This window comes from Schistocerca nitens, chromosome 1, assembly GCF_023898315.1.
Source record: "Schistocerca nitens isolate TAMUIC-IGC-003100 chromosome 1, iqSchNite1.1, whole genome shotgun sequence".
Taxonomy (NCBI): Eukaryota; Metazoa; Arthropoda; class Insecta; order Orthoptera; family Acrididae; genus Schistocerca; species Schistocerca nitens.
Genome location: NC_064614.1, coordinates 1,181,753,040 through 1,181,779,579, shown reverse-complemented (window position 1 = coordinate 1,181,779,579; position 26,540 = coordinate 1,181,753,040). Strand labels below are relative to the sequence as shown.

At 38.2% G+C, this 26,540-nt stretch overlaps 1 protein-coding gene across 1 annotated transcript in view; it reads left to right on the top strand.

The window, feature by feature from the left end:
• LOC126233282 (baculoviral IAP repeat-containing protein 6) overlaps positions 1-26,540 on the top strand; it is a 321,293-nt gene that overhangs the window by 261,918 nt on the left and 32,835 nt on the right. The window contains exons 56-64 of the mRNA XM_049942854.1: positions 3,584-3,773; positions 4,009-4,154; positions 5,163-5,390; positions 8,994-9,245; positions 9,455-9,670; positions 12,487-12,704; positions 18,165-18,381; positions 18,477-18,691; positions 23,241-23,438. Coding sequence (XP_049798811.1) covers positions 3,584-3,773; positions 4,009-4,154; positions 5,163-5,390; positions 8,994-9,245; positions 9,455-9,670; positions 12,487-12,704; positions 18,165-18,381; positions 18,477-18,691; positions 23,241-23,438 — 1,880 coding nt within the window. The remainder of the gene's footprint in view (positions 1-3,583; positions 3,774-4,008; positions 4,155-5,162; positions 5,391-8,993; positions 9,246-9,454; positions 9,671-12,486; positions 12,705-18,164; positions 18,382-18,476; positions 18,692-23,240; positions 23,439-26,540) is intronic.

The following is a 26,540-nucleotide window of genomic DNA, read 5'->3' as shown; positions in this document are numbered from 1 at the left end:
CTTTCCTGCTACCCCATCCTTGCATCCTTCACCACATCCATCAGCTCAGACAACTGTGTTCAATAATTATCAATTATCAGTCTTACTGTGGCCACGGAGTGTGTATTTGGGTCTATGTGGTTATGTATGTGAACATGTACATTAATTCTATAAAAAGAGCTAGTGGTCGGGCTCCACGCATTGTTTTTGTTGGTGAGCGGTTACCTGTACTTAATTTTACATAAAGTTGGATTACAATAGACAGAACAAGATGGAATGTAAATGTCCTATTTTTCCTTGAAGTTTAAATAGGACTCCCAAACACAGGGTCATTATTGAGAATATTTTGACAGTGGTGACCACTTGAAAGCTGTTACTGATGGCATGATTATCCTTCAGTGCCAAAAATTTTAGTCAACCATCCTACCATAATTATTATCCAGCAGTTTGTTCTGGTTTTCGCCACATTGCACATACTTCTGCAAGATTTTCTTATTTCACCTCTAATTATTCTTTAATGTTACTTGTATTTCTTCTGGTACATGCAAGGAATGAAAATGAGAAAGATGGAAACAAAGTAAGTAAGCTGTTAATTGTTGTCTCACTGCGAGGTAAGGTGGTCAGTGTCTTCATGGAAAAATGTTTGCAGTTGCCTACAGAACTGTGACTGTCCCATAGGCATGCTCCTCTTCGTCCAGAGCAAATCGATGGCCCCAAATGTCTTCCTTCATGGTTCCAAAAATATGGAAATTGCACACATCCTTACCCATCCTCCATACAGCCCAGTCTCTTCCCTTACTATTTCCATAGTTTTGGAGCCCTGAAGAGACATTCATGGCTTTGACTTGCTTCAGATGAAGAGGTGCATTGTTTGGAAGACAGCTACAAATACTTTCCCATGAAGGAATAACCATCTTTGTCTCACAGTGGGATAAATGTGTTAACAGTTTATTAATGATAATGGCAATTGCTTTGGAAGCAATAAAAGGTTTAATTACCTTTTTCCATCTGTCTAGGTTTGACTGACTCTTATATAAAGGTAATCATATGAATAAAGAATGAGTTTTGTTTAAGAATTATAGACAAAAATGCATAGGCTGAAAGCAGTATCACTATAAATGTATTTAAGTGCGAACCAACAATACGAAGAACTCACTTCATTGCTCAAGCACATTTATAACGTATCATCTAAATAAAACATCCTGTATAAATATAAGTGAGGAGTATATATTATGATTAGGCATTAAACCAAGACACACTGAGTATGATAAAAATAGTCGTAAAGAAAAGAAATTTCTATGCTTCTCATACCATCAACGAAAAATTGTAACATCTAGTAAGTAGTAAATAAATCTTGCGGGGTCATCACCCAAGTGACTGCATTGTCTTGATGAAACATTTGGATAGTTTCCTACTTATCATCTTTACTTTATCTGAAGAAGTGTTGGAAAAATGTGTCAATATTACTTCATTAGCAGCTCACAATCTGAGAAGTTTCTTCTGTGGGATTTGCTGAAAAAATCTGCATTTTGTCTAATCTGTAGTTCCTGCCTGATATAAGTTTGAAATGTTGATTAATTTCAATAAGAAATGTGTCTTGAAATTGTATGGTTGTAAGTAAATTAATAAGTAAGTTTTTATAAATTTGTGTCCTAACTGAACATTCATTTTCCGGCATTACAGATACATGTTTTTCGTTGGGTACTTTAGACATTTAGAGCAAAAGGAAAGGTATTGCAGTCAGTAAAAACAAGCTCCTCAGTGTTTCTGTTCATAGGTCTGTTTTATTGTGAAGTAAAATTAGAAGTTGGCAAATAAATTCCTAATGATTTTAATGAAACCACAAAATGCTGCTTGTATTTAAATAGAACTCTCTGCTGACATATAATTTAGCACGAAGCATCTAATACAAGAGGTTGTAAACTGTTTAATTGAATAACATGTACTCTCTTCAATACATTCAGCCTGAAACTTTTTGTAGTGTCTGTATAACAACACTTTATGATATAAGTTAAATTTGTTCATGCCCTTGTGTAGTCACACTACAAGTATTTCTCATGTCTTGCAGTCAAACACCATTTCCGAAAATTATATATCCCACCTCCCACCCTTTCTGAATATTCACAGTGCTTTACAATCTCTCAGATATTTATGTAGTTGCTCATAATGAACCGGTACAGAACTATGTACCTACAGGGTGGCGCAAGAAATGTGTTACCATTTTGTTTTTGAATATAAACTTTGTCAATACAATCTGAAAGGAACTTATACTACAATGAAGAGCCGTCCACGGAGATTTGTTCTATCTCGGCATATGCTCAATATGTTCACCATTTCATTTCCTAACTTCCTTCAAACGAACACTGAAGTTAGTGATTACCCTACGGCACATGTATTCCGTAATTTCACTGCAAGCTTGAAGAATAAGTCTTCTGAGCTCCATTAAATCACGTGGACGTTTCGGGAAAATTTTTTCCTTTAGGTACCCCCAAAGAAAAAATTCACATGGACTATTGGGAGTCAATTTTGTCCATCATTGAAGCAACCTGGAAACCTGAGTGAAATGAACTGTATGTCGAAATGCTTGTGTAAAAACTCCCAACACAGTGTTTGCAGTATGTGGCGTTGCTCCATCTTGCATGAACCGCTGCGTGTTGAAGGGCAAGGCTGTAGCAAGAAGCTGTAGAATGAAGCTATTGCGAAGCATGCTCAAATAATGCTCGCTGCTCACAGTTTCTTCAAAGAAAAAGGGTCCAATAAGTCCGTGGCTGGAAATTGCTGCCCACCCTGTAATCCTCGAAGCATAATGTTGTCATTCATGAAGCACTTGTGGGTTTTCAGTGACCCGAAAGCGTACATTTCATTTGTTAACCACACCGTCTAAATGAAAATGCGCCTCATCTGAAAACCAAACGTTGTTGAGAGTTTCTTCCCTATCCTCCACCCACTGAGCAAACAGTAGTCTCTGCTGCTTGTGTTCTTCAGCAAGCTTCTGTGCACAGGTCATCTTGTATGGGTACATATGGAGGTCACTTTTAAGAATGCATTGAACGGAGCGTCTGGATATTCCCAGTTGCACTGCTGCCATTCTACACGATTTCCCGGGACTTCTCTATACAGCAACTCGTACCGCTTCAATATTCTCCGGTGAACAAACAGTCTTAGGCCGAAGCCGCTTTCCTTCCAATACTGTTCCTTCCTGTACAAATTTATCGTACAACCTGTGGATGGTCTTCTTGCAAGGGACCCATCATGTGTTAAACTGTTTTGAAAATGCCTCTGAGTCACAACAAGGCTTTTCGTTTCATGAAAAAGTAACACAATTGCCGATCGTTGCTGTGTCGTCAGTCTTCCATTGTCAGCCATTGCTGCTTACTAGTCTCCTAGCGGCAGTATCGTGAATTACATGTCATTTTGTAACTCATTTGTTTTTACAAGCTCTGCTGGTACTGCTGTAGAGATCCCAGCGGGATATCTAATGTGCATCGTAAATTGTGAAAGAAACAATTGGTAACACATTTCGTTCGCCACCCTGTATTGTGTAGTAACCTGTTTAATGCTGTTTTCTGTATATACCCCTACTTCTTTCTTTGTCATCCTTTAGATGGACTTCACATGCTGCAGGTAGACACTATAACAATGATATTAAAATTTTTTGCTGAAGTATGCTCTGAAGGCAAAATGCGTGACTGGTTGGGCTCGTCAGAAGGTTCTGTTTTCTGGCTGCCCTTGCTTCACTTACTTTGCACAAAAAGTTGCGGTGTGGATTCTACTAGCTCGAGGATACCTAAAAGGTAACACTTGTTTTCATAGTACTCAGTTGTGGTATATTTATTTGTTAGTTACAGTGCTTAAGATTTCAACACACTTTTGTTTTAATACATTTCTGTAAGGAATTTAATACACATAGCCTGAGTCAATGCAGTTATTATTATTATTATTATTATTATTATTATTATATTGAAGTTGCTTCTTTCATGCTGAATCTCCACCTTTCCTTCGACTAATTATTTCATCTTCATATCACAGATGTGAACTGCGAAGTGAATCATATGCTGCATTGGAATCTGCAACAATAAAGTTCTTGTCCCAATGTTGCTGGTGCCACCCATCAAACCAAAGGCTTCTGTCCAAAGTACTGTGTGATGTTATCAATGAACAGAAGACAACTCAAGGTATGTATTAAGTGATCTCTCTCTCTCTCTCTCTCTCTCTCTCTCTCTCTCTCTCTCTCTCTCTCTCTCTCACACACACACACACACACACACACACACACACACACACACACAACAGTAGTTGATCACGTACTTTGTCTCAATGCAACATCGGTAACAAGTCAGATAGAAAGTTTTCACAAGAGAGCAGTTCAGTGCACTTGTAAAGCATTTGTGAGACAGCATATATCAGTCAAAATATAAGCAGACAAAATACTAAAATATGAAGATAGATTATGAGGTGCGATACATAATTGTCCCATAGCAGTAAACAATCGTAACAATACAGAATTATAAGGCAGCAAAAAAAGTGGCTGGCATTTTGGGGGGGGGGGGGGGTGTTAAGTCAGAATGCTTCAAAATATGTGCTTAGAAAACATAAGGAAAAAAGCCATTATTGCTCAAAATTGTCAGGCAACAATTCCTTGCTTCTGTTGAGCAGAAGATGGCACTTACTTCTGTATAGTCACAGTTCACAAATGTATAGTCACAGGTCACAAATGACACTTTCATAATCTCAAACCAAAGAGAAAGTAAATCTACAAGAATTGGCATCAGTATTGCAAATTCAGCAAAACTCACACACTTCTTCGCTAGTCTGAAAAATAATTACTTTTATTGTTTGAGACTCGAAAACTATACTATTTGTGATATCGTGTTTTATGAAAAATAGATTATAAAGTGATTTCCTGTAAAGTTTTGGCAGCCAAAAGGGCTGTTGATTGTGTTGTGAATTTGAGGTGCAGGGCATCACGAAAGTGTTTGTACTTTGTTAAATATATCTAATTAGTGAAAAATAATTCTTATTTAAATGTGTAACCTTACTAACTTGTGCAGAACAGAAATCATGCTTTGTGCTGAAGAGGAAGTTACAGCAATAAAATTAAAAATACAATTTCCATTCCATGTACTGTTTTTCATAGTCACTTCAAAAACTTTGCGTCATGTTGATACAAAACTTTTTCACAGATGTATCATTCTTGCATGGCATCTCTGGTTTCACACGCCGCTTGATCCTACAGTTGCTATTGGAGAATGAGAAGATACTTTTATTTATCAAATCGGATTACTCTGTGCAGCGTGTGCGTCTGTCAACTAGTGCACCATATCACCCACGATATGGTGTTGGTCATCAGCAGCAGCTGTTTTATTTCAGTACACAGACAACATGTGGGGAAATACTCAAGAGTATATTAGGTATGCAAGACATGTTGTTACATTCTTTTATATCTTTTTATTTTGTGAGGCAGGATTAGAGGTAATTGTTTATGTTCTTATTTTTGTTCTTGTAGTCGTTTACAGATCAGAGAAATCTTTTTCAAATAAGCTGTTTCATTTTTATATATTTATATAAGAATTGTAACATATTGTACGATACAGTAGGTAGTGCTGCTTCTCAGAAAACTACAGTTCGCACTAAAGCTATACAGTTTCTTATGGCATTTAACTACAGGATTACAAAGGGTGAAAATCAATGTAAAGTTAAGAGTTATTATATCATAGGAAATAATGAACCATATGATTGCTTTCATATTTGATTTTTTCTGTACATTAGTAAACTGCGCAATAATTAGGCTATAGAATTTCCAAACAGTCAAATGTATTGTGAAATTAAGACACTGTGAAGTTGTACAGAAAAGGAAAAAAAAAGGTAGATAAATACTGCTGGTAGTATGGACACATTGAGATAGATCTAATATTTATTGTTTGTAAAACTTTCTCTAGAAGACTATAATCAATAATATATTGGGTCAGAAAGTAAAAGTGTTGGAAATTTTTTCTTTTTGTTTATGCAATGTCTTCTCACTGTGTGAATTACCATTAGGGCCACAGGCTACAGTAAAACTTGCTCAACACATAATTGCCTGGGACTAAAATAATTTTCCAAATTGGACAAGTTTCCAGATTACACAAAACTCACTGGGCTACTTAAAATTTGTCAGGTATCATGCACACAAGTACAGTAAAAATTTTTAATCATGCATATACTGTATTTATATACCTTCACTCCAGCACAGTAAATGTTCATTTACTGTATATTGGACAATAGAACACTGGACTATTACACTAATTTATCTAATTGATAAATAACATGGCATATATTTTTACTCGAACTTTAAAGTCGTTTATTACATTGAACAACAAATTTGAAGTGAAAGTGTGTAAATTGTATGATTTTGAGTTAGTCGTGTTCATTTCAGTATAAAATGATACAAAATCATACTCTTCATAAGTATTTAGCTCTAGCTTTTCAAAAAAAGTAATCTAGATTTTGGTATAAATAACTCACTAACTAAATACACATTCATGTTCCCAGATGCAACATAACAAATATTAAGTGAATAATTACCTGAATTATGTTATGTGCTATGCATTGATAAATTTCAGTGCCATTCTGGAAGTACAAAAGTAAAATATTAAGAAAAAATGAAGATAATATTACATGAATGAAAATATTTTGTAAGTCTACTTTGTATCAGAACTATGTAAAGCACAAAAGAAAAAATATGAATTAACTGGTCACAAATGTATATAAAGGGTTAAAGATGTTAAATGTCCATATGTACAGTATATACAATTACATATTTTGTTCAGAGATAAATTCAGATTATAACCGTTTTAGCTTGGCTTGACTTTTATACACATACTCGGGAACATCCCTTATGACAGTCCAGCAGTAATTTTGGATAACATCATTTATGCATGCAATGGCTTCTTCAGGCGTATTAATTTTTATAGGGACATCATTTTGCTACTGGTCTTCTTCCTTTGTTTCTTCATCATCATCCTCTGTGTTGCGAATTTCTATTAAATCTGTTGCTGAAATGAAAGTAGAGTGAGTTACCCAAACCCAGCTTTGTTGAAGCACTTGGTGATAGTTTCGGGTTTTATTTCCTTTACTGCCAAGCCAATTCAATTTACTGCATCCACGACAGAAACTGACTGTGCAAGAGCAAACACACTTTCGGCTTCTTCACCACTAAGAATAAGAGATTGCGTCAGTAATCGCCTATAATGACACTTGAATGTGTAAATAACCCCCTGGTCTATGGGTTGTGTGAGGCTGGTTGAACCTGGAGGGAACTAAGCCAATTTCATATTTGATAACATTACTTTTGGGTGGCAGGTTTCAGTGTCTAGGAAAAGGAGAACTTGTTGATTTCATTTTTTCATTGTGGCATTCAAAGAGCTCAGCCATTCTTCCATAAGACCACTCGTCATCCACACCTTTTTATTGCATCGCCATGTGACTGGAAGCATACTGACATGTATGTTTTTGAAACAATGCGGTTTTGCTGCCTTTCCAATCACCAGTGGCTTCTCCGTATCACCTAACATGTTTCCACACAGCAGTACAGTGAGTCTTTCCTTGGACATTTTTTCCGCTGGTGCACTTTTTACCTTGAATTGTTAGCGATTCTGAAGGCAGTGCGCAATAAATCAGTCCCATTTCATTGGCATTGAACATGTCTTAAAGGTCATAATTCACAATTTCTTGCAGGTCATAGTTCACAATTAAGTTGGACAGTATTGTCCTCTATTATGTTACTACACTTTCCTGCACATCCTTAGCTCCCCCACACACTTAATTCCACATGATGATGTGCTTTACTTTGAAACTGTCTACCCATCCTGTGGATTTCTTAAACTCCATAATTCCAAGCTCTTTAGCGACTTTCAGAGCCTCACTATGCAACATGGGTCCAGGTAAAGGTAAGTTTTTTGCCTGCACATTTATGAGCCATTCCCACACTATTTCATTAATATCTTCATTTTTGGTCTTTCTAGCCCTTTGTTTCATCTGCACGTTTCCTTTCATATATTCGTCCCTAATCTTATCCTTGTTTCTTAAAGTCTCATAAATGTTGTGTTTCACTGCATTTGAAACACAACATAATTCCACGCACAGAGAGTTTGTCTTTCTCACTCACCTCGATTACATTAATTTTTTTGTTGAGTGTTAACGATGCATACCGTTTGTTCGACATCATGTTACTTTATCTCTTAAAGTGCTACTAGACAACTGAAACTGGTGGAAAATAATGACCTTACCGGGTAAAACCATTGTTTAACAGAATGATACCCACCTCTTTCACTGCACACCTAACAGCAGTGTGTTGGTAGATGCGCAACAATGTTCCTGTATGCGCCGGCGTGCTTCAATAATGAGGAAAATGAGAAAGCTGACAAACAGAGTGCCAACAAACGAAGCGTTTCTTTTGATGTACTGTACTGACACTGAGCGCAACTTATTCATTGTTGCACAGAGCGTCACGGTTTTAGGTCCACACCAGCAGCACCGAGATGTGTTGTACCTCTTTTCTTGGTTTTACGCCACTTAACAGAGGTGTTAAAAGTAACGTAATTCTAGAGTCATGAATAACCAATGAACTGTAATATGTTAGTACTGTATAGGCTGTTTTCCACGTTATAAAATGAATTATTAAGTATGTTCTAAGATTTGCTTTCCGTATCAATGTTAGGCATGTTCAGCTTTATACAAAAAATCAGCATATTAAAGTGCACTGAACGCATCGGGACTGAAATACTTGTACGGTTTGGGTAGATTTCCCAATTATATGCGTGCCGATTTGAGCAAGTTTTACTGTATCACAAAATGATAACAAGTTTCCAGTTCTAATTTTGTTTTAAAATTATTAGTCAGTGTAACACAGTTATTAAGAATGTGCTGCTCATTTTCAAATTACATTTTGTTTGTCTTATCAGCTGTACGTAAAGTGTACTACAGAAAATGATATATCTTTGCAGTATGTTTTGATTAAAATCCCTAACCTTTAGTTACAGGGAGCCTGTTACCCGTTGTAAATGAAGGAAAATCACCAGAGAGTGGGGGAACTGCAACACCAGTTTCAGGAGGTCTTATTGGTTCGAAGAAAGAGCTTTGGGAATTAGGTATCTATATGGTTGATCAACTGTCTGTACAAGCTGGTGTCTCTGCCAAGGACAAAAGAACAAAAGACGCAAGGAACACTGTTGCTGCTGCAACACGCAGCATATCTGGCAAGAAATCGAGATCATCAAGTTTAGCAGGTAAGCCAAGATCTTGTGTAGTTTGTAGTATGGTGTCGGTGAAGTGGAATGTAAACACCAGCATTTCATGTCCAAGTATTTACTTTTTATGTTCAATAATAAAGTTAATCTAGATGTATGGGAAATATTTGCACTACTATATGTTTTACCAGTTTCGGTTACTTAGATTAAAGTTCTGAGCCTAATATTGTGTGCTTTCTTCCTTCCAGATTCATCACAGGTATCCTCCCAGACAACCTCCGTGTCTCCTGTACAGCCACAAAAGTTCCTGGAGCACGAGGCATGCCCGGGAGTCCCACTGCCATCGCAGCTGCAGGTTTCTCAGTTGCTCACACTTGTGCTTGAGAATGGTGACTCACTTAGCACACCATGCCTTAAACTCAAACTTCATCACTTTCCAAAGACTACAGAGAAAAATGCAAAAGGTATGATATAGTGTGTGTGTGTGTGTGTGTGTGTGTGTGTGTGTGTGTAGGGGGGGGGGGCGCAGTGTGGAAAGATAAAAAAAAATCTACTCACCAAGTGGCAGCGGGAGAAAACACATATATATTATGGAAATGTGCAAGCTTCTGGAGCCAGTGGCTGCTCCTCCTGGGAGAAGGGTTGAAAGGAGAGGAAGAGGAATGGAGGAAAAGGACTGGTGAGATTTAGTAAATGATCAGAGTTAGGGAAAAGTCACACAGAAACCTGGCTCAGTGGAGACTTAATGGATGAGGTGAGTAGGTCTGGTCAGGCTGTCCTGGCCCAGAGTTTTGGGTGACATTTCTGTGACACTCCCCATTTCCCAAACCTCACAAGTCCTTTTCTTTCATTCATTCCTTTTCCTTGCTATTCAGCCAGAAGAAGGAGCCACTAGCCCCAAAAGCTTGCACATTTCCATAACTTTTATACAGGTATGTGTTTCTCCTTTTATTTATCCAGTTATATTTTCAAAAATTGGTAATTTTTGTTGAACAATAGAATAAATAGAAATAATAGAAGGCTACTTACCACTTACAGGTGGCATTCAGTTGCAGATTGGCACAATGAGAAAGACTGCTAAAATATTTAAGCTTTCAGCCTAAGTCCTCCTTCCAAAGTACAAAATACGTACACGTTCACGCAAGCACAACTCGTACACATTTGGCCGCTACCTCTTGGTGCTGGAGCCAGCAGCAATCTACTTGGGTTGATTGTGGAGGTGAGGAGGCGTTATGGGGCAGGGAGGGGGAGGGACAGCAGGGTAGAGGTGGGGGAAGGTGCCAATGCTGCTTATGGGTGTATGCAGGAGGGAGGGGGGGGGGAGGTAGAAGGAAGTGAAGTGAAAGAGAGGAAAGGACTTTTAGCGGCATTGGTAGGATAAAATCCATGTTGGTAATATTGTGGTGAGAGTAGGAAAGGAGACAGACGGCTGGAGGACAAGGACTAGCAAAGGCTGTGGCTAAGGGGTTATGGGAACAAAGGATTTGTATACGGAGAGTTACCACCTGCATAGTTTGAAAAAGCCAGTGTTGATGTGAAGAATGGCACAGACTGTGAAGCAGCCATTAAATTGAAGCGCATTGTGTTTGGAGCATGTCCATCAACCAGTGTATGAAATTTGGTTATTCTTTATTTCTGAAGTTCTGTGGGACCATGCAAGCCAAAGGTACTTGGTCTTCAAACAAATGATTGCGTAGTGTACATACCCAGTTGTTGAACGTGCCATCCAACATGATGTGCTTGACTTTAATGACTGCTTCACAGCCCATGCCATCTGGATTCTTCCTACCATCGCCAGCTTTTCTGAATTGTGCAGATAGGAACTACCCCTACAACATATCATTGTTTCCATAACCCCCCCCCCCCTTGACCTGAACCTTCACCAGTCCCTGCCCTCCACCTGCCTATCCCCTTCTGTGCTCTCACTACACTATACACATGCCTTCTATCCTGCCAATGGACCTACAAATCCTTTCCTCTTCTCTACTTCTCTCGTCTCCCTCCCCCTCACACACTCCAGCACAGCTTCCTAACACTGCAACTAGCAGCCCTGTTCTGTCCCTTTCACGTCTCTACATGTTCATAAAGGCAGCACAGCATCTTCACCCATCCCTACCCTGCTATCCAACTCCACCACACTTCATATAGAAATTATGTTTAACAACATAGCAAATAGCTGGCCGAAGTGGCCGCGCGGTTCTGGCGCTGCAGTCTGGAACCGCGAGACCGCTACGGTCGCAGGTTCGAATCCTGCCTCGGGCATGGATGTGTGTGATGTCCTTAGGTTAGTTAGGTTTAACTAGTTCTAAGTTCTAGGGGACTAATGACCTCAGCAGTTGAGTCCCATAGTGCTCAGAGCCATTTGAACCATTTGAACATAGCAAATATCCTCAAAATAGTAACGCAGTTGCACTCCAGGCAGTTGGTAGGAGACATAGTGTCCTTAATGTTACATGGTCCTTAAATAATGGTGTGATATATGTGTTTGAATTTCTCTGTCTCTGTTCAGATCCCGTGTAGCCTTGCATAAACTGATCTACACCTTGTCATTACCACAATGCAATCTGCTTTCCTCATTTCCAGAAAATATGCAAGGGGTAAGGTGAAAAGTTATTAGCTTGCCAGTGAAAGACTTTCATACCGTAGTTTTCTTGTCAGAATGTGAAACTTGCAAGAATCTGAAGATAATTAAAAACACTAAGAAAATAAAATTATGTAAGTTAATGAAGAGTGTGGAGACACGTATGGCATGAATGATTGGAGATGTGGTAGGGAGACATATAGAACAGGTTCTCCATTTGTATTGTTAAGAAGTATTGTTTTGCACTTGTAACCTAACAATGCTGCAAACTAAAGGTTGGAAAACGTGAGACTAGTAGTGTCATCAAAATTTATTGCTATGTCGAACATCACATTTGCGGACATTACGGGCTTGGATATCAGTGGAAGTCAGAGCCCTGTAAAATTTCGTGCTTGATTAAGAGTTCTCCTACAAAGGAAATGAGATGGAACCGTTTCTCCTGGCTGACTTAGTGACGGAAGCACAGATTGTCAGAAGAATTAATGAATATCCTGCTGAGACAGTCGGCGTATTGTGCTGTGCATTGCCGCCATCATTACAGATTAAATAAATTTGTGATACAGTCTTGCACTGATGCTCTGAAATAATGAAATAAATCACTTATAAATCAAGTGTTTATATATAGTCAGTGTTTTTTGTGGGTTTCTGTTTCTAGGGCACATATACAAATAATGTTAAAACTAGTTTGTTCTTTTCCAGGTAATACAGTGGAAGCCGAGACAGAACGTCTGTTGCAACTGCCTGGGCTGGCTACTCCGTTGCAGGTGTTTACTGAGATGGGGGGACTTGCCCTACTAGCACAGCACCTTCCACTTGTCTATCCAGACACTTTGCGGTATGCTGCCCCTGACAAAGTTCCAGCTTCAACGCCAGACCAAATAGATGCTGAGTGGGTCAAAGTGGATGACATCTATGAGGTAAAAATTATGACTAATACTTTGTTATGCCATTTATATGATGATTTTTTATGAATAAGCAGTTATGAACTTGATAGCAAGTATAAATTGGCTTGTATATATATTTACAAAATATATTTACAAAAGATTCTGATAAACTCATTAATCATTATAGATGTTGAGCTTCTCCATGTATTTATTTTATCCAACTGTGATTTAAATATTTTCTTAATGTTGATTTCATCAAACCCAGAAGATAGTATGATCACTATTAGCTGTGATGGTCTGTGATATCCTACATTTTGTTTGTTAAATAACCCATCAAATGTGTTTGACAGCATATGCCATCCTATGCTGCGAAATGTGCACTGCATGTGAGACACCTTCCCCATCAACATTTTTTAAATGTTGTATTTACCTATGCTGAGATAGTTCATTTTTCTTTCTTTCTCCCTTGCTTCTAAGGGAGACACCCATACCAATCTCACTTCTTGCTTCCAAATGCTTCTACCATATGCTGTTTCCTGACAACGGAAATGGAAATGTTGTGTGGCACCAAACCTGTTGCATATTGTTTTGATTTCATTTACCCTTGTACTCCAGGATCCTCTTTCATTCTCATCAGGTGTCCTGCCGATTGAAGCTTTCTTGGGTGACGGCTGTGTGCATTTTGATGTCTGCGCTGTTCTGTGTGTGAATGTGTATACTTGTACTACAGAACAAGCAAGAGCTTGAAAGTTAGTATAAATTCTGTTTGCTTTTGCGTGTTTCTATGAACCACACGTCAGTCAGCTCTAGGTGAATAGTTGCCATTCCTTTATTTTCCATATTATATGTTCAGGAATTTCCATCGTTGTTATGCATTGCTTCATTTTAGCTTTCCTTATCAGTTGTTTGGATCCTAAAAGTTTTTGTATGGAGTAGGACGCTCTTTTAGCATTTTGCAATCCCATTTCCACTTCTACTTGTCTCCGATTTTGTCTGTCTGTCATTGCACCGAGAAATTTGAACTGTTCAGTGCATTCAATATGTTTCATGATTATTTGATGCAGTTGATTGTCTCAACGTCTTTGAATTGTCATGTCTTTTGTTTTCAGGTCATTTACTTTTAGGCTAATTTAGAGGCTTCTTTGACGACCTCCACAAATAACTGTCTCATCTTTATTTAAATTTTTCCAGTGAGCATTGTATCATCTGCAAACACTAAAAACGTAACTGTATTTCTTTGGAGTATCCCATCAGTTACTAGTTGAAGTTTCCTCACAACTATCTCCAAGCTACAGTAAAGAGAAGAAGTGACAGGGCATCTCTCTCTCTTAGTTCAATTTTATTTTTAAAATAGTAAGATTTTATTCTATTTATCAAAAACCTTCTTATGTTTTCATTCATACACATTTCCCAAAGATTTACAAATTTAATTGGAAATCACAAGGGTGTCATTACATTTCGCAGCCTTTGCCTGTGAATGCACAAAATCTATGAACAAGTACTGTGTTTTTTTGTTAAATTCCCATACTTTTTCATTTATTGTCCTGATAACAAATATATTGTCAGTACCGGATCATTTTCTGGGAAAACCATTTTTTTGGTAATCACTAAACATATTTTCTGCATATGGATTCAAGCAGTTTAGCAGTAAACAAGTCTTACAGGCTGTTAGCTAATTCTATTCCCCCATAGTTTCTGAAGTCTTCTTTGTCTCATGTTTTATATAACAGGACTATTACTCACTCTCTCCATTCTGTTGGTATGGTCTCTGTTTTCCAGATTACTTTCATCAGATGATACTAACATCTGTGCAATGCTTTTCCTCCATATTTTAGTATCTCGGCTGAAATTCCATCACTCCCAGTGGCCTTGCCACGTTTTAGGTGTTTGATACCTCCATGTGCCTATTCATTCGTTGGTTCTGGAATTTGCTCATTAATAGGGCTGCTATGGGTGTTTGTAATTGGTGATTCTGAATCAGAACAATTCACCAGTCTGTCAAAATATTCCTTGCTTCTTGATAAAATTTTGCACGGTGCAGTAATCACATTGCAGTCCTTATCATTCATCACCTTACAGGGTGTCCCACTCAGACCTCCCTGATTTCAAGGACATAGGAGAGAAAAAACACAGTAGATACGGCAGTTCAAAATGCACAACATTGTAGAGCATCTCAAAGAATTTATATTCCCGCGTCAGTAGTGCCAGGTATCGTCGCCAGAGTGCAGCATGGTCGCATGAAGAGAAAATGGTGACTCCACAGCAGAGCACGCAAGCAGCTGTGTATTTTGCAGAAATAAATCGCCGATTACTGTGCAAAGAAATTATCGTTGTGTGTATGAATGTGATCCACCTGATGTGAAAACAGTTAAGGAATGGTACAGGAAGTTTCTGGCAACAGGAAGTGTTCTGAAACATTCTGGCAGTTCACGTTACGGAGTTTCAGAAGAGACAGTGGAGGACATCAAACGTTTCTCAGAAGCCCACATACGTCAATTCATCAAGCATCTAGGCACCTTGATGTACCTCGGTCAACATTGCATCGTGTAGTTCACCAGCGTCTTCGTATGGTGCTTACAAAGTGCAAATTTTGCAACATCTGACACTGAACGACAAATCACACCGACAACAATTTGCTGCGGATATGCTGCAGCATATTGATATGGATGTCAGCTTCCTGGAAAGATGTTTGCACTCACATGAGCCAACCTTTCATCTATCAGGAAGGGTTAATAGGCATAATGTTCGGATTTAGGGTTCGTAAAATCTGCACGTTGTCATTCAACATGTTCATGATAGCCCTAAACTAAATGTCTGGTGCAGGCTAATGCATACCAGGTTGTTGGACCGTTCTTCTTTGCGGAACAAATAGTGAGTGGGTCAGTGTGTCTGGACATGTTGGAGTAGTTTGTGTAACCTCAGATACAAGAGTTGCAACCGAACATCATTTTTCAACAAGATGGAGCTCTGCCACGTTGGTCAACAGCTGTTCGCAAGTTCCTGGATAGGAAATTTCCCAATCGTTGGATTGGATGCTGAGGACTCATTGCCTGGCCACCACGTTCATCCGACATTATGCCACTTGATTTCTTCATGTGGGGATTCGTGAAGGACCGTGTGTATGCGACCAAACTGGACAATAATCCTACGTTGTGACATGGTATCACTAATGCGATTACAACAGAAACAGAGGAAATGTTACAAAGAACCATGGCAAGAAATTTAACATAGACTCAATATTATTCATGCTACAAATGGTTCACATGTAGAGGTGTATTGATGGTAAAAAAATTCTTTGATATGCTCTACAATCTGGTGCATTTTTCATTGTTGTATCTACTCCCCCCCCCCCCCCCCCCCCCCCTGGATCTTTGAAATCAGGGAGGTTTGAGTGGGACACCCTGTAGATTGTTGACTGTGCTATACATTTTCTGAATGTTGTTGTTTTGATAGTCATCAATAGATTCACTCTGTTGTTTTAGGTGTTGTTTTTTTGCTAGTAAGATTAATTTTTTACCCTCTTTTGGGCCTGCCAATAAGTAAGTTGAATTTCAGGATTCTTATTTGCTTGTAGACATTTCCTTCATAACCTTGCCTTCAGCTTCCTCACATTTGGAAAACCATTTCTTTGTGCCTCTCTTCACTCTCCATAGATTATTACTTGCAGCTGTGTGGATGACTTCTTTTATTCTATTCTATTCCAGCATTCATTTCATGGACCACCTTTAGATAGCAGTAAGCTCCATTAAGTGTTAAAATGTTTAGCATGGCTAGGTGGATTAATTCTGACATTTGGTGTAACGTGAAAAGGAAAACAAGTTTTTATTATCTTTTTATGAGTCTACAGCAGAATAAAGTAATGTCCAAACATACAGGTCTGTCTAATTTGCAGGAAAGAGGCTATATTTCTTCTCCAGAAGCACTTAAGATAGGCTGAAATGACAAATTTTCACTAACACGGGACCATTGGTTGGAGTTGGTTTTGATGAGGATATAAAGAAAAATGTAAGAGATGCATAAAAATATTTTGATTTTAGGGGCAGGGGCTATGATTTGATAAACGGACCCCAGCTGTCGTTGATGAAGTTACAAGAATTACAGCACTATTAATATTGATAGTTATACAATATTGCCTAAAACATATTTTAAAATATATTTGACTAAGAACAACATGCTAGTGAAGAAACATTTCATCGTTTATAGGTACCTACCTTTTGTTAGCAACAGACATTATCAGCATGAATGTGCTTAAAATATTTCTTTAATAACAGTAATGTTGAACTCATAGAAAAATTTATTGAATTAAGGAAGGTGTATGTGCATGAACATTTATCCTTAAGACTTTGATCAGTATGAAAGGCTTACCGATACCGTAGAAACAACATAATCTGCATAAAATTAAAAGTGAAACTTACTGAAAATACAGATCATATGGCAAAAAAATATTTACCACTTTTCTGCATTTTTTATTAGAAGAGAACAAATAAAACACTTTATAACAACTTTAAAATACCAATAATATGTCAGGGATTTGCAGTAAATTATGCGTATGCAATAATAAAGTAGAGTAACAACTCTATCTTTACATAGGTTCACCAGCTGCGACATAGTCGCGAATATAAACAGTGATCCAGGTACTGCCCTCCCCCCCCCCCCCCCTCTCTCTTTCTCCAGTGTTTGATCACAATATAAATTCCTTTGACGATGACCAGTTTCAGTCAGTAATGACCCTCTTCAGATCTGTTCTACACCATGTCCTAATGTTATAGTGTTATAAAGCCGTAATGGCATTGTCGAAACATATAAATACACTAAGCAAAGACTGGCTTTACTGTACAAAACCTACTGACAAATTAGTACATGGTGTAGAACAGACCTAAAGATGGTCATTTATTGTTGTCTGACTGTCCAATAGTCTTTATTATTTGAAGAAGAATTGGATTCCCTGAGATCAGGAGGAGACTTTGTTTTTCATATGGTCTTCTCAAACGGAACTAGTTGTCAAAAACAGTATACCTTAGCAGCACTGGAGTTGTGAAAGACAGAGTTTATATTTAAAAATAAATAAAATAAAAATATGCTAAATACATAAAGCACAAGAACCTCACATGAGTAAGGTATTTGTCATTAACTTCACTTACGAGCGTAACAGGGAGGACAGGCAAAAGAAATAGTCTTGTGCTTTATTGTAGGAAAAAAAAGTCTCTTGCACATTTATTACCTGTAATAGTGTACTGTACAAACAGTTTATTGAAAATTAACTCCACATTTTAATTTTCTTACATACACACTTATTCTTTCAACCTTTCCGTAAAACACCCTGATATTATGGTATTGAGCTTAAGTCAATTAACAACTAATAATTGGCATTGCTAGTGGCCATCGTCTGTTTCTAAAAAGAGTGGCAAAATCAGTTTTTATTCATGTTGTGAAGCATTTAAGCCGAAAATGAGTTCTTGTATTGATTGGGAATTTTTTGTTCATGTTGTATAGGACCTTGATGAGAGCATGCCCGGTGGCAGTTCATCGCCAGGAGGAGCCGGAGGCCGAACAACTGCTTTGCCACCACCATCTGTACCCCCGCATTCACTCGCAGCCTTCGGTCTCTTTCTGCGGCTACCAGGATATGCTGAGGTCTTACTAAAAGATAAGAAGAAAGCACAGTGTTTGCTACGACTTGCTCTTGGTGTTACCGATGATGGAGAAGGAGGTTAGTTTTTGTATTTGTAAGTTCTGGGGAAGGGAATGATTTTAAAAGGAATTCCTTTATGAATGTGAAGTGACATAATGTCTATGTTTGTGTAGGTGACATCTTTAGTTCCCCAGTAGCGAACCACTTGCATACGTTACCTTTCCAAGTGCTGCGGCAGCTTTTTGATTCCACTCCACTTACAACAACTGGTGGTGCTCTGTTAAGGCGAACAACAATAGAAATAGGTGCAATTCATCTTCTACTTGGATGTCTTGCCATCTTCACTCATCAGTCACAGGATATCACACTTCCAGGAGTGCAGCACGAGGTAACTGTTTCATGTTTTCTTTTTTCTTTTTTGTAATGTGACGACTTGTTGTTGTGTGGCCTTTCTCCTGATTTTATCACAGAGAAGTTCAGGGCCTGAGAGAGAATGTAAGCTGCAGTACTTACAGTGAGGTGAGTCAGTTTGTCACAACAAAGAAGAAAGAACACACGCTTCCCGATGAAAGTTGTGGGATTGCAGCCGATATTGTTCATTAGACTGTTCAGCTAAGACGTACGGCAGATGTCAAGATGAAATACTGTGTGTGTTTGTGGATGACAAGTGGCTGCAATACTGAAACACCATCAAGTATTTAGTAAACCTGGGAACGTACAGTATTTAGAACACATGTTGGCGACATATTGTGTCCCTGAAATGGGGGGGGAAAAAAAATACTAATAATAATAATGCAAATTACACTTACACTACATCTAACAACAGATATCATCATATGGTGTCTTTTCAAAATTCAGTTTAAATAATGTTAAGAACTCAGAAAATTCATCATTTACATTAGTTTGCACCTGCACTTCGTTACAACTGTTGATCGGCTAGTTCTCATGAAAAATCTTGCATTTTGATAGTTAAGTCTTTTACAGACCTGGGTGGGATACAAATAATGGAAGGAGCAAAGATAACTGCTCGCCATATAAATGAAGCATTGAGAGGTCAGTAGCCACATAAAAAAAGATTGAAAATGTTGCTAAGGTTTCGACCAATGTCCTCCTTCAGAGCTAATACAGCACTAACAGCCATGTTGGTCTTTTATGTGGCCATTGCTACCAGTCAACCATCTGTCTGAATTTGATAGCACCTGCTTACTTGTAGCCTAGAGCAGAGTTGACCAGCTGTTGGTGGGTGCACTCTGCAGAGCACAATGTGCTCGACTTCAGTGGCTGCTTCACAACCTGTGTGTCAACTTCATTCTCCCCTCAACACCAGTTTCTCTGAATTATAAAAGTGGAAATCATGCATACAAACATATTCTTTGACCCACAATCCTCCTGACCTCAGTCTCCCCATGTCTAGTTCCAAAAACACATACTTCCACCCCTCCCCCAGTCCACCACTTCACTCGTTCGACACACGCTCTCTCCTCTCTCACAGTATCCACCTTCCTCTGTTCTATTTTCCCCCTTCAATCTATTTTCCAGCAAATTGTGTACCACAGACGACGACTCTTTCCTGTGCCAAGGTGTTCCCTTGCTGCCCCTCTCCTCCAATGAGCCAACCAATTTGCTATCTACCACTTCTCCCCCTTCCCCTCCTCCTTTCTCGTCCCATCCAATCCAGTCATCACAACCCCCCTCCTCACCCCAGCTAAACTTTAGTTCTTGCGCTGTGTGTGTGTGTGTGTGTGTGTGTGTGTGTTGGTGAAAGGGGGTTCATTGCTCATTTACAGCTAGAGATGGGAATTATTTGAATACACATTTATCTAAATAATTATTCAAATAAGTATATTGTTCAAACAAATTTATTCACGAATAAGTTATTTGCAAATAAAAGGATTAGTCCTCTCTGCAAATACAGATAATTATTTGCTAAATATTACTTGTAACTTAAATAATGGATAACAAGTTTTAATGGTTTTGAGAGGAGTCTGTATCAGTGACTCAGTGGGTTGAGTTCCAGAATACAAAAGATAACAGTCTGGGGTTTAACCCCATCAGTTCTATGATTTTTTCTGTTACTTGTCACTGTTTTCACCTCTTAACAATGAAAAGAATGCCAAATCAAGTTACACCCCGTTTCAGAGTACATGTAGAACTATAAACCCCCTGTAACATGCTAAATAACTTGGTTCACAGATCAGAGGAAGGCAAGGGCATACCACCTCCAATAGAACAACACCTGGTAGAGTAACCTGTAGATTAAGTAAGCACAGCATTACTTGCTTCACACCATATCATGTGTAATATAACAATACTTCATATGCGGAAGGGCTTAGCAGTTACACTACTGACGCAGCCCAAGTCATCTAACTCTGCACTTGCCTATACTTTTCCCCTCCCCTGCTAGCATGCAGAAGTACTTTGCTTGACAGAAACTCTCAATCTAAAATACCTTCCTGCATTGTATCAAGATAGCTAACACTCTCTGATATGAGTATCCCATTGATATAATTATGCATTTTATTTTGGTTTGTATTGTTATGAAAAGAGTGAAAAAACTAAGAGGGTCGGTTTGCTTGGGGGAGGAGACCAGACAGGGAGGTCATCAGTGTCGTCGGATTAGGGAAGGGTGAGGAAGTAAGTCAGCTGTGCCCTTTCAAAGGAACCATCCCAGCATTTCCCTGGAGCAATTTAGGAAAATCACAGAAAACCTAAATCAGGATGGTCAGACATGGGATTGAACCGTCGTCGTCCTGAATGCGAGTCCAGTTTGCTAACCACTGCGCCACCTCGCTCAGTACAAAGTAAGAACTTGTGATTGCTAATGACTTAACTTTAAATCTAAAGTCTCCTAAAAATTTATTTGATGCTGCTGGACATTCGCCTTGAAAGTGTTTCAGGGCTAGCTCTGAGTAGGTTTTCCAATAGAAAAGGGAATAGTTTATCAATTCAATGATAATCTATGCAGTTACACAGAACTTTGACATTGAAAAATTTTGGAAGATACAGTAGGCTTGAGTATATAGATTGCAGCGTGCTGGCAACTTTTTAATAAAAAGTGCCAAGATATGATTTGGATACTTTTTCCTTTCTATACCAACTGCAACTGTTCCAGCAGTGTTTTACACACAATAAAAACAAATAGTTTGTCATTATTGCTGTCTGTGACCAAGACATATAATAGTCAAAGAAATGTTGAAGAAATCGGCTCAAGAGTTTCAAGTGTTGTACGACGGAAAAAGAAAATTTTTTTTTTTTTCATCTTTGAATGCAATTTGGGAGGTGTAGCTAATGTGGAATCACAGCAGAGTTATTTGCCAAAAGATGGAGCAAAATTGAATCTCATTTTTAAATGAAGAAGATCATGATTTGAAAGTCCTGTATTGGTGTCCTGAAATAAAGGTGATTTTGGTAGATACAACACACCACTCTCTTCTTTGCATGTGCAGAACATATTTTGCCAAGAGAGAGTTGGTCTGAAAAGTAATTTGAAAACAACAAAAAGTACATTTGTTTAATAAATGACAACTGTAGCAAAAAGTCCCTGGATTTTTAATTTATATATTATTTGTATCACTAGTTGTTCACAGGTAATGAATGACTGTTTTTATTCATGCAAATAAATAATATTTGGAATAAATATTTTTGTTGCTCACAAAAAAAATAAATAATAGTTGTTGCCTGTATTCTTTACACAAATAAACTTTCTCCAGTCTGCTTACAGCTACATCACACTTTTTCTTACCATATATGTGGCCACAAGATCTTTTGTTACCCTTGTTGCGCTGCAAACAGCGAAAGGTGTTTGAGGATGCTGCTCAGTTCATCTGTAACTTTTTATGTGTGTTTGTCTCCATACAAACTTATACTGATTTTATTGTTGAGACTTGTGTTGAATTTTGGTTAGTTTATTGAAAAAGGTATTCATGCTACCACTACATGATCAGTACACACACACACAAGATGATTATGACTTATTAGCCTTTTTAATTCATTAGCAGCTATCTCAAATTGTTGTCTTCAGTGACTGTGCAGGGTTTGTGTCTCAGTTTAAACTGTGTTCCTCATCTGACATAAATGTGAGATCCTTCTCCTTCCAGGGAAAGGCCTATAGTAACTGTCTCGAGAAGCCCTACAGTAACAGTCTCTCCTTTCATACGAAGATGACACTGAGGCATCTTGGCCAATAAAAACTCTGTTCCAAACTAGGAAATGAACCCAAGACCTCTGTCGTTCGCAGGGAAGTGCTCCACTGACAGGTTTGCAAGTGTGACATGCCCTCATAGCTTTACTTCTGCTAGTATAGCTTTCCTACCTTTCAAAACTTCACAGAAGTTCTGTATAACTTACGGGACTAACACTTCTGAAAGAAAGTATATTGCACAGATACTTAACAAAATTTCTGCTGCATACCTTGTGGGACTAGCACTCCTAGAATAATTTTATCTTGTAAGCCTATTAGTGTTCAGTTCGTAAATATGTTAATTGATTATCTTTTGTGATAGGGAGACAGTGCAGTTTTTCTGTTCTCTCTTTCCATGTGATCTTTTCACCTTTGCAATCACACAAACTCATCCCAATTGCTTGATAGTGCAAGACTTGGCCTCCATTCACCAGTTCATAACAGCTGACAACATTCTTATGTCTCCATCGTTCATTGTGAAATTTTACTATGCATGTAGTAGAAGGAACATTTTGCAGTTAATATACAGCACACTCCTGTTGTGGTACGAACTCAAGTGTCTTAGGAGTATTACATATACAGGGTGAACCTGAAAACCACTGACAAAATTTCAAAGGCTGTTTAGAGATATTTACTGAGTATTTTGGTCCACACTGCCTTATCACAGTGTAATTGCCTTTTGATTGATTTCATATCTGCACTTATTAATTTAAATTAATGAACATTTTTCTATTGCTGTATTGTTATCTTTTTGTAGTTGGTGTTAGCAGCAACAAAAGCTTCAGCAACTGGTGGTGAAACCCATGTTCGTGGAGGGAAGTCTGATGACAAATCTCACTTGTATTGGGCAAAGGGAACAGGATTTGGAACAGGGAGCACTGCACAGTCATGGAATGTTGAGCAAGCTCTCCTGCGCCAGCGGAGCGAAGAGGAACATGTCACTGTGTTACTGCAGGTAAATAAATTGTGCATGGGGGAGAGGAGGGAGGGGGGGGGGGTAAACAAAAATGGCTACTGAGCATTTTATATTCATTTTCTCTGTTGCTCAGTACAAAACAATTTACTTTTCTATTTGTATTAATGCTGAAAGCTTCCTGTTTGCTAGTGTTTTCATAAAGTATGGTTTATTAGTATGTAGAATGTTATACATTTATAATTCATTCTCTCTCTGTGTCTCTCTCTGAGTGACGATTGAGTTTGAACTTAATGACTGATTAAAATTGTGTGCCAAACCACACAAACCCAGAAGCTACCCTTGCTTAATCAATAAGAGCATTTCCCTGGAATGCAATGTTCTGTGTTTGAATTTGGGACAAAGATTTAATGTGGCTGAAAGTTTCACTCTTCACCTGAGTGAAAGTTTCATTGTGGACGTATTTCTAGGATTAAAGAAAAACATCAGGCAGTTCATTTTAGCAGTGTTTTAAGATCATCGAGCACATACTGCACTACCCCAAATGATGCTTCGTTAGTAATTCTAGGAGTATGCTTGCTGGACTTGGAAATTAAGAAAAGGGCAGCATTTTACTGGTTAAAGAAAGGCAATCAAATGGAAGTACGAAGGATGCTTGGAATTGAGGCCAATTCGAAAAAGGCAATAAAAGATCACATATTACAACTGTGGTAAAATGAATCGGGCATTTCAGGCACAAGCACTAGAACATACGAATTTCTCCTTAATATCAAGAAGAGATAAAAAATGAGATTTCTTAACCTGCCGAGGGGATTGATACGTAATGTCACTGGCCGTGGCCCTTATGCTACATACCTATACAAAATCAGCAGACAGATGAATGATAACTATGCCTGCAGTAGTGTGGGCTCACCAGAATACACATTGTGGGACTGCACACTCTACGACGATGCAGTGGGTAATGGACATCAGGTATTAAGGATGTTGGATCCCAAAGCAGCACTAAGGAGGGAGTGTCACACTGGTGCATCTTGGACGATATTGTAGCTGTAGTATCCAGGCAGGCTAAGGAAAACTTCACGTGGCATTCATCCATAAGTCAGCATGCTGCTGTCCAGGCTAGACAACATACTCTGCAGGTGGAGAGAAGATAACAGACGCCAGTGACCACCGAATGAAATACTGACGCAAGAATCTATGTTGCGTTGGAGCAAGTGATCGTGGAAGTGTGGACTTTAAGACGTAACTGATGGTGGGTGGAATTATGTGCTGTTGGGGGAAAATGCTGCTGACGTGCTGCCCTGTGCCCAGGAAATCCAGCAGACAGTGACTTTTGATGAATAGTATCAGGGTGGACCCAGTAGCAGAAACAACCATCTACAAGTTATATGCACTAAAATAAATGAATGGAGAACAAATACTGTAGTTCTTGTAGTAGTGTTAGTAGTTGGGTAAATAGTTAAGGGTTTCATTGTAGATTTGTAGTAGTAGAAGCAGTTATAGTTTTTTATTTCTTGAAAAAAAAAATAAGTATCAGAAATAGATAGTTAACACATCATTTATTACTATCCAAGAAAATGTGAGTTGTGTGGCGTATTTTAGATTTTCAGATAATAGGCTGTAATCATGAAGAATAAATAAAATTAAATAATTTATTTTAGTGCTAGTGAACAGGCTTTGGATGTAAGAAGTGCAGAGTAGCAGTGAGCCATTAAATTTTTGGGAAATTACATTTTACCTGAAAAAAAAAAGTGAATTTCAGGAATCTCATCAAATCTCAAGGAATTATGCATTTTTAACATAAATCAAAAATTTTATAGTACTTAATATTTCAAATGTGTTAATAATATGATTATTATTTCATATAAGTTATTGATGTTTAAAAACTGCATTTAAACTACCGCTAATGGCTGGTATATAGCTCAGCTGAGAGGAAAGAAAAGTCATTATTGTGGTTTACTGGTCCCTTCCCTCCCCTGCTTAGCATTAATTTATTAGGACCTTCTGACACCATCTCCCTTATCATACCTATAATTCTCAGGGATTTTTTTTCCAAATTTGAGTAAGAACCGTGCTTTTGTCGCTATCATAAGTTAGTCAGGGTGTACGTACCCAGGAAATCCAGGAAAAACTTGGGAATTTTTTTCTTCCAAGATAAATCCGGGGAAAGCTTGGGAATGTATTATAATTCCAGTAATTTTACATTATTTTAGTTTTCAGTTAAATTTTTGTAATTTTAATTGGTAAGAACTGATATAATCAAAAATTTTACTTTAGTCTGCTACTGCAGAATAGTACTGCAGCAATAAATCGTAAACAAGAGAATAACACCAAAGTAAAACTTAAGTTGCAAAGAAAATGCACCATTTACAACATAACACAGGGCACACACAAACATCTGCTGACAGCAAAATATGTCAAAAACTACGCACTACTTCGTTACAACAAACTGCTTTCAATGCATCTTTCTTCTGGACCTCATTTCAAGGAATGTGACGTCACAACTGTTTACGTTTCTAACAGTTCATGAGAAAATATTGCAAATGGTTGTTTTTAGAAGCATTACTTTCAAAGTTTATTTCCTTTTATGCAAGATGAGTTATGTTAGATATGAGAATGTGTGAAGAATTTCTTAAATCTTGGAGCTTTAGACTCTTCAAAACTAAACATTGTGGATCAACCACTTAGAAAAATTTCGGGCCCAGAAGACCAGCCCCTCAGCAATTTCGCAAGTAACAGGCTGTACTATGAGGAAAGTCAAAGTGCTCAACGGAACACGTATTCAACCAGGTAACCCACCAAAATGTCCATTGCAGAGCAATGTAATTTGTAATTGTGCTTATGAGAAATATTCAGCTACTGCAATTTAAGCTGGTCCTCTTGGGATTCTGCCTAACCACACCCTCAGTAAAAACATCAGAAATTGTTGATGATCGGCATGATATGTGAAAGCTTAGCTTTTCATGTGGCTATACTGTATGTATATTAATTTAAAAAGAATTAAACACTGGAAAATCCAGGAAGGAACATGAAAGTTTTATGAAAAGAATAGCTGCTAGTCACTGTATAGCGGAGATCCTGAGTCGCAGGTAGGCATAACAAAAAGACTGTCACCAAGTAAGCTTTCGGCAGAAAAGGCGTTCA